Source organism: Piliocolobus tephrosceles, chromosome 1 (assembly GCF_002776525.5).
Source record: "Piliocolobus tephrosceles isolate RC106 chromosome 1, ASM277652v3, whole genome shotgun sequence".
NCBI lineage: Eukaryota > Metazoa > Chordata > Mammalia > Primates > Cercopithecidae > Piliocolobus > Piliocolobus tephrosceles.
The window spans coordinates 215,892,105-215,907,482 of record NC_045434.1 but is presented as its reverse complement, the minus strand read 5'-3'; the positions used below and the strand labels follow the sequence as shown (position 1 = coordinate 215,907,482).

Below are 15,378 nucleotides of genomic sequence, written 5' to 3'. Positions count from 1 at the left end.
AGCTGAGATGTGTGCTCCCCACCCCCACGCAGCAGCTATGCTTACACAGCGTTCAGCCTGGAGGTGCCCTGTCCCTTTGCATCCCTTCTCCCGAGGCCTGGCAGCGGATGGCAGAACCAATACCATCATTTTCACAGGGAAACAAGTTGAGCAGAGTAATTGTGGCATCACGTGGTGCCCTGGTTTTGTTAAATTAGTCTTGTGGGTGGTGAGTGGAAGAGCGGCTGAACCCGGAGCCCACTCGGGGAAGCGGGCCCATTTCCCACCAGTCAGACCAGGAACAGATATGCAATCAGGGGCAGAGGCAACTTTTGTCAGCCCTCCCCAAACTGGCAACCAAGGGGCGCCTCTTCTCTTCACCCCAACCTGGCCTTTAGCAGAGCCTCTTCAAGCAACTGCTCCCCACAGTCACTCATAGACGTGGTTTTGCAGAGGTGGAGGCCTGGCCTCCCTTCTCCATGCTCAAATGTGTCTAGACCAGTGGGGTCCAGGGCTCTGTGAACACCCAGATGTTGCAAGCAAGGTTCTGAGGGCATATGTATCTGGGCGTATTTCCAGGCTTTATCTGTTTTTGCAAAGGGGTTATGACCCCAAAGCAGCCGAGAGGCACTGGTCAGAACCTCCAGCCCTTTGCTTCATTATTGGACTCCTACTAAGCAACTTTATAATTTCCTACCACAGTTACTTTCTAGCCAGCATGGGGGAAATTACCTAAACTTCTAAACTGACCAGGCTCATGCAGAATGTATTAGTGATACAGTCGGGCTGTTCTCCCCGGCAGTCACAGACATGAGTTCTTCTGGCTTGGAACATGTCAGCAATGCAGAGGGTACTATCAGATTATTTCCTTGATGTATAAGGAGGAAAAAGGAAACTTCAGTTCCTTTTTAACATGGTAATAGTTAAAGCTTATTTGATTTGTCTGTTGTTTTTGAATAAGAAAAGGTCACCCTCCCGCTGTCTTTGGGAAATGAGACACGTGAGTCAGTGTCCTGTGGCCTTCTGTCCTCACGGATCTCCTTCTGTCCTCATGGAAGCCACCGTGAGAAAGGCAGCCTTGGGAGCCCATTCTACAGATGAGAACACTGAGGCATCAGGCCACTCCATAAAATGCCCGGAGTCCTCCAGCCAGGAAAGTTGAAACAGGATTTGGGCTCTGGCTTCAGAGTCTCTGCCCATAGCCGCCGCCCGGTCCTCCCCTTTCCTGAAAGAGAACTCGCCTGTTCTTACGTTCTCCTTTAGGGAAAATCCCAGCTCTGCCTACGGGAGCAATAGCTGGCAGCTGGACTGGCTTTAATGGGAAATTAAAAAATAAACCTAGGCAATTTTAAAGTACCTTCAATTTGGGGACACGTTCAGCTGTTTTCAAGCTGCTTAGTAGTAGTATATCCACTCGTGATATAGGAGTGCAGGAGCCTTATAACCAGGGAAACCGAGGCTGGGAGGGACAGAGTGGGCTCATGTCAGAAGTCAGGGGGTCAGAATGAGGTTTGAGCCCCATGCCGCCTTCCCAGGGACCAGGCTTGGACAGGAAGAGGATTAACTGAGGACCTCGCATCCTCCGAAGTTAGAAGTGTCGTGGCCCCAGGGAAATGCAGGGTCCTTGGGCCAGGAGGCTGGGCCTCACCCGCTGGTAACTCGTGGCTCTCACTCCCCACCTCCTAGAAGCAGCTGCCCCTTGACCAGATGCTGGCAGCTGGATCCCACAAGGGAAGTGGAATCTGACCCCAGATGAGTCCAGGGCTGGCTGCAGCTGTGAGACCCACCCGGCCACTTGCCAGCCTCACCATCTGGGCAGCTCACGCCCTGCTAAACAGGCTGGGGGTGGGACGCACGCCACCATGGTGGGGAACGTAAGCTGGGAGCCAACTGCCTGGGTGAGATCCCAGCTCCTCCACCTGCTGGGCAGGTCTCATACCCTGGGAATCGATGTTACAACAAGCAAGGCGCCTGCCACGTACGGCTCCCGGGAGGACCTGGGGACGGGATGCCTGGGGACCGCCTGGCCTGCTGCAATCCCGTGGGCTCCCAGGTGACCTGTGCCAGGACAGCCCAGCATGCCGGTCCTCAGCAGAGGGCTGCCACCCTCCTTCACCTCCTAAGGATGGTCATGATGGCCCAAAGCCCGTTCCTGTGAACCCTGGGATGCACTGCAGCGGGTAGGCGCCTCAGTGGCCCTGGGAAGGAGCCCGGGCAGCTGTGCCTAGTTAGGAGGCCTGCGCTGCCAGGCTCTGCCGCAGCTGTTGGGCCTGGTTCTGGCTGTAACAAAGGAAGGGCTGGCCTTGCTTAAGAACTGGCAGCCCCATCATGGAGCTCCCCGCACCCTGAGGGACAGGTGCACAGGCCATGTGGTCCGGTGCACAGGACGATCTCCTGCCCTAGTCTCTGGAGACAGGAAGAAGAGACACAAAATCAAAACTGCGGCCTCAGAGAGGAGGGAAGAGGCAGCTTCTCTGCAAGGGGCACCACATAGATGGTGCCACGGGGCTGAGACCAGCCGGTTTCACCATAAAACAGCGTCCCTCTGCATTTCCATCTGTCCTCGAGACCACTCTGCAGATCCCCAGTGGGCACCAGCAGGGCCCGTGCCAGCAGCGTGGTGTGGGCTGGGGGCAGTTGGCACTTCACCCCTGGGGTGGCTGAGCAGAAGCACCTCTCTCAAGGTCCCCGGTGCCTTTCAGAGCCTCCAAACACACACTGACTGTTGGGGGAGTGGTTGGGGGCTGGCCCTGGCAGGACCTGAGCCTGGCTGGCGGGGTCCTGCCTGGGTGCTGAGAACTCACGTGGCATTTGTTTTTCAGGAACCTGGGCAAGTCTGGCCTGCGGGTCTCCTGCCTGGGACTTGGTGAGTATGGTGGTCCCCTCCATCCCACCAGGGAAACAGGCTGTGGGGGGGCCGGACATGGGCTGAACTGGACACCCCTTGGGAGGCAGGGTGGCCCGGCCTTTGGTACTCCCCAGGGAGTAGCTGCACCCAGAGTCCAGGATTCAGGGGGGCTCGGTTGCCGTGGCAACAAAGAGGCAGGTGGGAGGGGGCCTGGGATAGAAGGAGAGAGAGACACAACCTCTGCAGAGGAGGTGAGGCGGATACTAGGGGCCCCTCCATACACAGTCCCCACCCCACACCACAAAATCAGAGGCCCTTCCGGCCCCGGGAGTGCAGGGAAGACACCTTACCTTCCACGGCAGGCTCAGCTTACGAGTCCCTCCTGGAGCGCCATTGGATTTGGCCCTTTTTCCTCTCCTGTCAGATGCAAGGCCTGTTTCCAGAACGTGCAGTCCCCATCTCCCCTGTGCATGCAGTACACACACCCCACACACACAGCGCCCACTGCAGTACACACACCCTGCCCCCGACCACCGCCCACTGCCCTGACACCGCCCTCCCCGCTCCGTCCCAGCAGGAGCACGCAGATGCAACTGTCAGACCTGGTGTGTTTTCAGAGAGGCGTCCCTTGTGCCTTTCCTTGCAGCATGTGGAGCTACCTCAGCGCAGCTCTGACAAGCATTTCAAAAGCCCCAGATCTGCTGGGCCCATAGCCAGCAGCCCCCTCTAGAGACTTTCGTCCCCTCAGTTTAGTGACCCCAAGAGAGCAGGACTTCCTCTGAAGGCCGGGTGTCCACGCACACCAAGGACACCCTGGCCACAGAGCAGCACAGAGGGACTCCTGTGGCTGCCCCCTGAGCCCTGCAGCCTGAGGCCTGAGCACCGACGGGAGAATCTGGCTTGCTGCTGGGTCCCTAACTTGAACCCCTGTGTCTCCTTCCAGGAACATGGGTGACCTTCGGAGGCCAGATCACCGATGAGGTAAGACGGGGCTCTCCCAGCACCCCAGAGCCCAGCATGGGCTCGCCAGAGCACACGGTTAAGTCTGCTGCAGGGACCAGTAAGCACGTGCTCCCAGGAGCCAATGCGGCAGCCTCCCTCCCTCTTTCTGTTTTGCGAGGGCGCCCTGCCCCAGGGGAGAGTAGAAAGGTGAGCCAGGTGGCCGTGGCCAAAGGGAATGCCGAGTCTGGTGCCACCACGCAGCAGTAGACGCCTCGGGCCTCAGCCTGTCCCTTAAGCTCCCCAGGACTCAGATTTCCCACACGCTTGACCCCCATTCCACAGTTAACAAGGAGCGTTCAGGGTGCACATGCTTCGCAAATTCTGAAGCTGGATGCAGATCCTAGCTGCCCACAAGCCACGGAGACTCCAGTAACTATCTGTCGAGGTCATGTGGAATGCAGCCTCTGCAGTGCTTGCTGCAAGCTGAAGAACCCGAGATCTGCATTTCACCCAGCATGCACCATCCATTTCCCAGCTGCCGCAAACCGTGTGGATCGCAGTCAGATGTATTTTGTTGCAGGAAGTCAGGGACCCCGAACGGAACCCCACCTCCGATATATTTGCTGGGGCTCATGTCCCCACAATTGGAACAAGAAAGTGAACACTAAGGAAAAGCCAGCGTGTATGCTGCCAGCACCTCTGGGTCTCTCGGAAGGGCAGGGACAGCACACGCCCAGACATGCTTCTGGACAGTGAGCAGCATCTCAGAAATGAGAGCGGTGGCATTTGCTCAGACAGCTCTGGGCATCTGCACAAGAAGCAATTTTCGCGTTTGTCCTACTTAGTACTAGAAAGGTTGCGTTTAAAAATTGATCGGCGAATTGATGTGAGACCTTGTTAGCTGTGATTGCTCAGATTTCCAAGGGAAAGCTTTGCTTCTATCAAAATTTAAATGCGTATAGTTTGTGTTTGGGGTCACTTTTATCTTTTTTTTTTCTCTTGAGATGGAGTCTCACTCTGTCGCTCAGGCTGGAGTGCAGTGGCGCGATCTCGGCTCACTGCAAGCTCCGCCTCCCGGGTTTATGCCATTCTCCTGCCTCAGCCTCCCGAGTAGCTGGGACTACAGGTGCCCGCCACCACGCCCAGCTAGTTTTTTGTATTTTTTTAGTAGAGACAGGGTTTCACCGTGTTAGCCAGGGTGGTCTCGATCTCCTGACCTTATGATCCACCCGTCTTGGCCTCCCAAAGTGCTGGGATTACAGGCTTGAGCCACCGCGCCCGGCCCACTTTTATCTTTAAGACAGTAGCTGGTCAGGTGTGTTGACTCACACCTGTAATCCCAGCACTTTGGAAGGCTGGGGCGGGAGGATCACCTGAGGTCAGGAGTTCAAGACCAGCCTGGCAAACATGGTGAAACCCCATGTCCACTAAAAATACAAAAATTAGCTGGGCGTGGTGGCAGGTGCCTGTAATCCCAGCTACTCAAGAGGCTAAGGCAGGCGAACTGCTTGAACCCAGAAGGGAGAGGTTGCAGTGAGCTGAGATCATATCACTACACTCCAGCCTAGGCCACAAAGTAAGACTCTGTCTAAAAAAAAAAAAAAAAAAACAAAGATAGTAGCTGGTTATAGGATGATTTTCCCCTTGCTTTGAAGTTGCTGGATAGGCGCTATCTCAGGGTGAAGTCTGGAGTTATTAAGGCAAAAGGAATTGCCTTACCTTAGCCCACCAGATTGGTTCATATGAGCTCGGGGGCCCATATGGTTCAATCTGAATCAGCCTTGCCTGACTCGGCCTCGTTTCCCTTTCGATGTGGTTTCTAAAGCAGGATGGGAGAATTCTGTAGAAGGGCATAACTTCATTTCCAAACAATATTAGCTGGGTGGCCTGTGATGTCCTTGTGGGAAAGATATAAACAAGCAGACAGACTAGACCCATCCAACGAGATGACGTTTTCACCAGCAAACCAGGCACCCCCTCAGAGCATTAATGAATGGCCCAGTGGCAGCCCCGCTGGCCCAGATCTCTGCAGTGTCTCCATCAGGAACGCAGTGATGGACACGTGTGAAGATGTTGGAGGTCATTTCTAGATGACACCAAGTTGGAAGGACAGAGAATAAAATAGATGGCAGAGATGGGGTTCTGAATGGTTGTGGCAGGTGAAAATGGCTTAGCAAAGGAGCAAGACAAATTTTTGTATTAATCCCACAGTTAGTGTCAAAAAAGAAATCAATATGTCTAGAACAGGGGGCCCACCTGGCTGCGGTTCAGATGAAGAGGATTTGTGCACTTCAGGTTCTGTGGCTCAGTCCAAGCCACCAGGGAAGCAAGGACCGTCCTGGACTGCTTTTTTTGTTTTCAGTTTTTTATTACATATATGAAACATAAAATTTGCCTTTTTAACCATTTTTAAGTGTACAGTTCAGTGGCATTAAGTACATTCACATACTCTGCCACCCTTACCAATATCTGTTTCCAAAATATTTCATCACCCCAAACAGGAGCTCTGCACCTGTAGACAATGACTTCCCATCCCCTGGTCACCTCTAATCTACTTCCTGTCTATGAACTCTGCAGGCTATTTGTATAAATAAAGTTTTATTGGGACATAGCCACGCCCATCATTTACATGTAGTGGCTGCTTTCACTCCACAAGGGCAGAGCTAAGTAATTGCAACAGAGACTCTGTGGCCCACAGTGCCTGAAGCATTTACTATGTGTCCCTTTACAGAAAAGTCTTGACGTCCCCTGTTGCATGGGCCACAGCAGCTGTGCCCTGCAGTATCTGCAGGGTTGTTGTGTGAACAGCAGCTCAGCCAGTTCTATGCCATGCCAGGAACCAAATGAAAGCTTGCCCAGGGATGGAACAAACCACCTGGTGAGGCAGGAATGACAGCCACCCTCACATGGCACAGGGCAGAGTCCACAGTTTGTAGGACACCATCACATTCTCAGCCAGTGCTCCCAGGAGCCCATGAAGGGATCAGACCACGCTAGGGACCCTAAGATGACATGACGCCTGTCGGAGCCACCACCACAGTGGTTTCGGGTCTCCAGCCCTCCCGTTGTTAGGTGCCCTTTCTGTGGCCTCACACTCCCCATTAGAAGCATGTGTTCAAGACAAGCCAAACAATAAAAATTTAATAGAAGTAGTGGCTGAGATATCTCACCTAATCCTCTATCACCCCAGGGAGGCAGGTGCTGTTCCCAGTTCAAGGAAGCTGAGCCTCTGGCCATAAACAGGTGCAGAGGTCTCACCTGGCCGCTGGCCACGGGGCATTCCACCTGGTGCTCTTTGCCTCAACGCTTGTGGCCACAGCTCAGCTGTGGGGTAACCGTACTGGACTAGGGACAGATTCCTTGTCGCCCCAGATGGGGTGACAGGGAGGTGGCCCATATGTCTCCTGAGCTTCCTTCTGACTTCAGTAACTGGGACCCAGATACTGGAAGGAACAAAAAGTCACAAAATAAAGGCTCCATAAAATGAACCAGGATGCAGCCACAGAGAGGAGGTCTTTAGAAGTCATGTTTTAGGTCTGGGGGTGGTGGCTCATCCATGTAATCCCAGCACTTTGGGAGGTTGAGGCAGGAGGATCACAAGGTTAGGAGTTCAAGACCAGCCTGGCCAATATGGTGAAACCCCATCTCTACTAAAAATACCAAAAAATTAGCCAGGCGTGGTGGTAGGCACCTGTAATCCCAGCTACTCAGGAGGCTGAGGCAAGAGAATTGCTTGAATCTGGGAGGCAGAGGTTGCAGTGAGCTGAGATCGTGCTGCTGCACTCCGGCCTGAATGACAGAGCGAGACTCCATCTCGGGGAAAAAAAAAAAAAAAAAAAAAAAACTCATGTTTTGAAGGACAGCATGGGAAAGGCCCATGACAGCAAATGGAAAACGCAGGCAGTGTAGACAGCAGCAGCACAGTCTGTGGAGTAGAGCTTCAGTTTTCTAGGGAAAGGGCAGAAAAACCTGGAAGAAAAATTACAGCAAAATCATAGCCATAAAAACATAAATAAATAAAACAGTAAGAAAGCACAGCCCCACAATGCCATGAGTCCCTCCCTCTCTTTCCTGCCTCTGGTCCTCCCAGTCCCAGGCGCCACCCTGGATGCAGCTGGAATTGTGTGGTGGCTTCGTTTTTGCTGAGGGACAGGTTAGTGTCGGTGTCTGCCATGCCGGACCCTGCCGATCCAGCTGTCTGCACGCCCTCGGAGGTCTGTGGTGACCACAGGTTTCTGTGATTGGTCGGGCTTTCCTCCCTGGAGGGAACCAGGCGTGCCCAGGGCCACTGTGCTCTGGAGTGGAGAGCGCCGAGCCCTTTGTTCTCCTCTGTGAGCAGGAGTGGGAGGCCTCCCGGTGGGCAGAGCAGAGCCAGGAGCAGCCAGGTCCCCGCCTCAGGCTTGCGGAGCCCCTGCTTAGCGCCAGCTTCCTGCCTGCTCCCAGCTCTTCCCAGTCACTCTCTTTCTAGAGAGGACACTTTCTCCAGTGGTCGAACGTGCTGTGGAGAGGGTGTGAGCTGCCTGTGGCTGGCGTAACAAATAGCCACCAATGCATGGCTGAAAACAGCAGCAACGTATTCTCTCATGGTTCTGGGGGCCAGAGATCCAAACTCGGTACCCCTGAACCTAAGCCCAGGAGTCAGCCGGGCCGGGCTCCCTTCTCCAGGCCAGTACCCTTCCTGGCCAAAGCCCAGGAGTCAGCCGGGCCGGGCTCCCTTCTCCAGGCCAGTACCCTTCCTGGCCAAAGCCCAGGAGTCAGCCAGGCCGGGCTCCCTTCTCCAGGCCAGTACCCTTCCTGGCCAAAGCCCAGGAGTCAGCCGGGCCGGGCTCCCTTCTCCAGGCCAGTACCCTTCCTGGCCTAAGTCCAGGAGTCAGCTGGGCCAGGCTCCCTTCTCCAGGCTAGGACCCTTCCCGGCCTCTTCAGCGTCCGGCGCTGCTGGCCGTCTTTGACTTGTGCCCACATCCTCCAGTCTCTGACCCTGTGGACACTCCCTTCTTCTCTAGAAGTTTGTCAAGTCTCCATCTGTCTCGTCCTCATACGGTCACCTGTGATGGCACTGAGGGCCCGCTTAGCTAAGCCAGGACATTCTCCCCATCGCAGAGTACTCACGTTAATCCCATCTGCAAAGTCCCTGTTTCTACCTAAGGTCACATTCCCAGGTTCCAGGGACCTGATACCTTTGGAGAACCATTATTTAGTTGACTGCAGAGAAGAAAGTAGAAAAAGGAGGGCAGGGGGGCGGGGGTCCTGACGACAGGGCAGTCGGGAAGCGGAAGAGGGCAAGGAAGCCACGTGGTGGTCCAGAGAAAGAGCCTTCCGGAGGCCGAGGGGACAACCAAGGCCAAGCCCTAAGGCCAAGTGTTGGGGAGAAGGGGGTTCAGGGGATAGAGTTGGGGGTCAGGGTGCAGATCTGGTGGGACTTTGGCTTTGACCCTCTGCGAGATGGAAGCCCCTGGAGGGCTTTTGCATGGAGGAACTTTGACCTGATTTAAAAGGTCTGCCAAGGCTCGCCCTGGCTGCTGCACTGGGAATAGCCGGTCATGAGGGTGTCTCAAAGTTCAGCGTGTGCACGATCCGATGCACTTAGAAGGCACATCCTGATGTGGCAGGGCTGTCGTGGAGCCTGGCAGGCCGCATTTCTGATCTCATGCTGATGCTGGCCTACAGTCCACGCTTTGCCTGTGGCAGGTGCAGAGAGAGAGGATGGAAGCAGAGAGCTAGGAGGCTATTGTGAGAAACCAGCCAAGAGCCGCTGTAGGCTCAGAGCAGGGTGGGCACAGTGGAGGTAGGGAGAGGGGTCAAATTCTGGACTAATTTGCTGGGAAGCCACAGCAGTGGCTGAACTTCATGCTCCAGTGATGGGAGGATTAGTCAAGGAGAGTTCCCCGGGGTTTGACCTGAGCACAGGTGAGTGAGATCTCAGAGGAGCTGATGCGGCTGCAGGCTCCCTCCCTGGCCCACACCGGCCCCAGGGCCTGGAGTGCCCTCCCTGACCCACTCCCCCTTGCCTGCCTGACAAACTCCTTAACACCCTTCAAAACCCAGTCTTTGTCTGGCACACTTTGGGAGGCTGAGGCAGGCGGATCACTTAAGGTCAGGAGTTCGAGACCAGCCTGGCCAACATGGTGAAACCTTGTCTCTACTAAAAATACAAAAATTAGCCGGGCTTGGTGGCATGTGCCTGTAGTCCCAGCTACTTGGGAGACTGAAGCAGGAGAATCTTTTGAACCCAGGAGGCAAAGGTTGCAGTGAGCCAGGATCATGCCACTGCACTCCAGCCTGGGCAACAAAATGAGACTCCATCTCCAAAAAATAAAAAAACACCCAGTCTTGGACATTCTGGACACGTGCTACCCCTTGGATGAATGTTGAACCTTGAGGACATTACACTCATTGAAACAAGCCACAAAAAGGACATAGGGTGTGACTGCATTTGTCTAAGGTTCCTAGAGTAGTTAAATTCATAAATACCAGAGAATGGTGGGTGCTGGGACTGGGGGCAGGGAGCAGGGAAGGGGAGTTACTGTTCAATGGGTACAGAGTTTCAGTTTAGGAACATGACAGGGAGATGGATGCTGGGGATGCTTACACAGCTATGCCAATGTACTTACTGGTACTGAACTACACTTGAAAAAGGTTAAAATAGTAAATGTATTTTACCACAACTTTAAAAATTCTCTTTGATAAATGCAGTACTGTTTTAATTAAACGAAAAGAATGAAAGGGATCTTCATGAGCAGGTGCGGATTGGTTTCTATGACGTATTGTGAGTGAAAAAATCAAAGTGCAGAAACATATGGGTGTGTGCCAGCCCTCCTGGAAGAAAGATGGGGATAAGAAAATACATGTGTCTGAAATACAAAAACGGAAAACGGAGCCCTGGGTCCCCTCCTCTGAGAAGCCCTGGCAGGAGCACGAGTGCCCTAACCACAGGCTTAGCCCCGACGGAGCCCGGCGCACTGTGCCCTCCTGGGCTCTCTCCTCCTGGGCCTGGTTGTCGGAGGCATCTGGGAAGAGTCAGGAGGAAGACGAGGAGGAAGCAGTGAGCAGGTGAACAAGCCACCCCTCTGTCCCTGCTGGGGCCCTGGTGCTGGGAAGCAGAGTGCTAGAGGTGGGGGCAGATTCCTGGGTGCTCCCTCAGTGGCTACATCCAGGAGGAGGAGGCTGGAGGGGCAGAAGCAGATCCCTCTGGCAGTGGATGCATTTGATGCATGGATGCATTTGATACCTCAGGGCAGTTGAGCTGCAGCAGAAAGACAGCAATGGAGCCCCAGCAGGTGGGTCCTGAAAACCGACGGCCTCCACCCTTGGGCTTCCTGACTCAAATCACAGCCGCTGACTAACCGGGGCTCAGCTCTGGCTGCGTGCATTTCAGTGTCTGAGATGTTTGGGGATGACTGCCAGCGTCGCCAGGCTGCCGGCCAGATTTCCATACACCCCCCACCCACAAACATGCGGCCTTTCTGGCTTCTCTGGAGAAGTTGGCAGATCTCTAGCACCAGGCCCGCCTTCCCACGTGCAGCATTTGGGCATGGGCCTTCTCCCATGGGTGCCCCCCAGTGGTGGCTACCCTGCGATCCTCACAGGACACTGTCCTTACTCTCCACGCCTCCTGGTCACCAAGGGCTTCTGAGCTCAGAAAGGAGAGACGCAGCCCTGTGAAGCCGCCCCTGGCTGGTTTTCTGTCCTACGGGTTTTGAGCATTATTAAGAATTATTCACCCACTCTCCAGCTTGCTGCCGGAGAGGCCTGGTGCTCTGAGCTGCACCAGGGGAAGTGTGACACTCAGAGGGAAGCAGCCCTGTCCGAGGGCCAGCAGCTCAGGGGCACCTGTCTCTCCGGCCTCTTGGAGGGAGCTGTCACTTGCAGAGGGGCTCCCCTGGCTCCATGAGTCCCACCTCACGACCAGCTCTTTGCTCATGGAGCACAGTCGCATCCTGACAGCAGCCACGGAGCAAAGTCTGACGGACGGCAGCCCATTTAGCTCAGGCAGGCATTGGTCGATCTTGCCCACGAGGCAGCCACCACTACAGCAGTGTCGCTCGGGGCCGGGAACATGTGCCATTGGAGAAACACTGGCCAAGAGGCCGGAATGGATGTCGCCCGCCGTGCACCAGCTGTGAGGCCTCAGTTGCTCCATCTATAAAAATAACAATTCAGTCCTCATGTGCAGGTGCTGGGAAAGATTCAATGAGATACAACTGAATACACAGCCCTGGCTTTAAGGACATAGACTCATCCCAGCAACGTCCACAGAGCCCTTGCTGGGGACTGCCTTGGTTTCCTAGGACTGCTGTAACAAAGTAACATAACCTGGGGAACTGAAACAACAGACCCCTGTTCTGTCACCTTCTGGAGGCCAGAGGTCGGATACCAAGGTGTCGGCAGGGCCAGGTTCCCTGCAAAGGCTCTGGGGGAGGGTCCGCCCCATGCCTCTCCCAGCTCCTGGGGGTTGCCCACAGTCCTTGGCTTGTAGACGTGTCACTCCAGTCTCTGCCTTCATAGTCTCATGGACTTCTGTGTCTGCATTTTCTCTTCTTGTAAATCACCAGTCACATGGGGTTTAGGAGCCGCCCTAACACAATACAACCTCATCTTCGCTAATCACATTCAAGAAGGCCCTATTCCCAAATGAGGTCACCTCTAAGCTTCTGAGTGGACATGAATTCTGTGGGGATACTGTTCAACCCAGTACAGGTGCTAAGCCCTGTGATGACCCCAACTGATGGGGTCCCTGCTCTCAAGAAATTCACAGTCCTCGGCAGTTTCTTCATTCCTTTTGCCTTCTTTATTCTTCTCAGTGGGTTTGTTACTGAGAGCTGCCTCCATCCCTCTCCTGTGGCAGGAGAGGGCAAGTAGAGAGCCCACAGGGGAGCCCGTCGGGCCCTGGGGGGCAGGGCCTAGACATGGGGAGGCCTGCCAGGACAAGAGGGTGGTACTCAAGAGCCTCTGAGCCCCACTCCCGGCTGGCAGGACAGTGCCGGTTTTCTCGTTTCAGATGGCAGAGCAGCTCATGACCTTGGCCTACGATAATGGCATCAACCTCTTCGATACAGCAGAAGTCTACGCAGCCGGCAAGTATGTGTCTTTTCGCATGGGAAAAAGTGGTGCAGAATGCCTGGGCAGAGCCAGAGCTGCAGGGATGCCTGCCACTCACATTCCCAAGAGTGCTCACAAATGCACCTTGCGCCCTGCTTTCATTTTTAAACTCTGAATGGCTTTAGGAGGTATTATTTTCACGGGGCTGGAATTGCAGAACGCTTGGACACTGGTCACTTGCTAAACTCCCCATGGAGTCACCAGGGGGACCACAGTCCCTCTGGTGCCAAAGATGCTGTGCTGGGTGAGAGGCACGATTAAGCTGCTGTCCTGGGCTCTGTTGATATGCCTGACATTTTGACATTTCATGTCTCACTAGTGCAGCTAGGGCTGCAGGGCCTCAGAGCTAGGGAGGGCAGGCTCCGGCCCAGTGCTGTGGGGGAGCACTTCCCATCTTGGCAGTGAACTTTCCTGCTCAATTATGTAAAAGCTCAGCCCTCTTCAGCCAGGCTGTTGGCTTCAGTTTTAAAGACTGGCTGTAATCAAATCATCCACTCTCCTGCATTGGGTTTCCAGAAGTCAGCTTTTGTTTGTGAAATCATTTGTTGGCCCTCTCTTCATCCTCCTTCTGCCCCGCTCCTGCCTGGGGCCAGCCAAGTTCCTGTCGTCCGGGCAGGCTGCAGGCCTGGGCTGCTGTGCACCGTAGCTGCTTGGTCCGCAGCTGCTTCGTGGGCCCTAGTGGGTTACCTGCAACTGCAGCGGGGCCCAGAGCACCCGACGGCAGGGAACCCAACTGAGCCCTACTCAAGTTCCCACCCAGAGCCTGGTGAGCACACAGGCCTGGGGGCTGCCGCTGGGCCCTCAAACCGCCTCCAGCCCCCATCTGCAGCCCTTTTGGCCTCCTGATGGCACAGCCCCCTCCCACCCCCTCCAGACTGGCAGCAGCTTCCCGTCAAAGTGAACTGCTTTCCAGACAGATGAGCCCAGCAGAGGGGTCTGAGGTCAAAAAGCCCAGTGCAGATGCCAAGCCGAGAGGCACCTCCCGTCCCGAGCCCCCCACCTCTTCGCTGCCTGCTTTGGCCTGGGTTTTGCTGCCCAGAAGAATGTGTGGGAGGCAACTCTGTGCAGCCCTGTGGAGGGGGCCGGGCGCACCCCATGTCACAGCAGCCACACTCCATCCTCTGTCACTCGCAGTTTCCATGTTCCCCTGTTTAACTGGACACCCAGACTGGTGAGCTGGGCAAGTTCACTGGGTCTCTAGCAGCCATGGGCCTCTCAGAAGCCACTTGCCGGAAGGCCGGGGAGTCAGGGAGCAGCTTCCCCTCGGGTTGCCATTTCTGTGGGATCCCCTGCCCCTCTGCTCCTGAGCCAGCCACTGCGGTCCCTCAGTCCAGCTCAGAGCTGAGCCTCTGGTGGACGCCCATCAGTGCCCTCACAGGGGACCTGGGCGCTGCATGCCAGGGATAGGCAGGAAGAAACTGCTTTGGGGAGTTTGGGGGAGGCCGAGAGGCAGCTCGCAGGAGGCCAAACCCTTATCTTCCCGAGGCCTCCTGCTTCTTCTGACGCTAATTTGCATACTTCTCGGAGAGCTACGGGATTTCTGTGTCCCGCAAACAGGTGTGAGTCCTACCAAATTCACAGCCAGAGCCACAAGCCACAGGCTTAGGTAACTCACTGTCTGCTGCTCCTCTGCCCCAGGGATCACTGCCAGCTTTTTTCTCTTCCTCCTCCTTTCCTGATCCTTCGTTCGACAAATCAGGGACCAAGGAATAAAAGGAAGAGGCCTAGGGCTGAGTGAATTTTCTGTGCGTCTTGACCATAAATGAGGAGCATTCAGAGCGCATGCTAAACAGCTTGCAAATCAGAGCCCATTATTTCTGAGTGGATGACTCAGGCGCTTTTATAATTGGAATGTAGCACAGAGTACGGATCATTCTCCGTCTGTTGTTTTGCTCAGAAACATTTTGCTACAAGCAGAAACTTCTTCAAAGTTAATCCAGTGCTGCAGTGCCAGGCGAGGCTGCAACGGCCGCCCATGCCCCCAGCTGGCCTGAGTTTGGTGCAGGACCCGGAGTGATGACAAACCGGACACACAGTGGTCTGCCTAGCATCTGAGTCTGCCGTTCAACGCAGGAAATGAGAGGGACACGGGCACCCACACACGTGCACCCATGTACACACATACACACAAGCATGCACGTCTGCTGGAAATCCAGCCCTTGACCCTGAGTACATGTTGATTGTCTCTCAAAACAGAAGATGTACTTGATGAATAATGTACCTTTAAAAAAAGATACTTGGCCGGGCACGGTGGCTCATGCCTGTAGTCTCAGCGCTTTGGGAGGCCAAGGTGGGCGGATCACTCAAGGTCAGGAGTTCGAGACCAGTCTGGCCAACATGGCGAGACCCCCGTCTCTACTAAAAATACAAAAATTAGCTGGATGTGGTGGCGTGTGCCTGTAGTCCCAGCTACTCAGGAGGCTGAGGCAGGAGAATCGCTTGAACCCAAGAGACAGAGGTTGCAGAGAGCTGAGATCTCACCACTGCACTCCAGCTTGGGTGACAGAGCA

The 15,378-nt window shown here is 54.9% G+C and overlaps 1 protein-coding gene across 5 annotated transcripts in view; it reads left to right on the top strand.

The window, feature by feature from the left end:
• Positions 1-15,378, top strand: part of KCNAB2 (potassium voltage-gated channel subfamily A regulatory beta subunit 2) — a 102,323-nt gene that overhangs the window by 75,571 nt on the left and 11,374 nt on the right. For all 5 annotated transcript variants that reach the window (XM_026448161.1, XM_026448158.1, XM_026448159.1 and 2 more), the window contains 3 exons: positions 2,802-2,845; positions 3,771-3,808; positions 12,768-12,847. In XM_026448161.1, the coding sequence (XP_026303946.1) occupies positions 2,802-2,845; positions 3,771-3,808; positions 12,768-12,847 (162 nt within the window). The remainder of the gene's footprint in view (positions 1-2,801; positions 2,846-3,770; positions 3,809-12,767; positions 12,848-15,378) is intronic.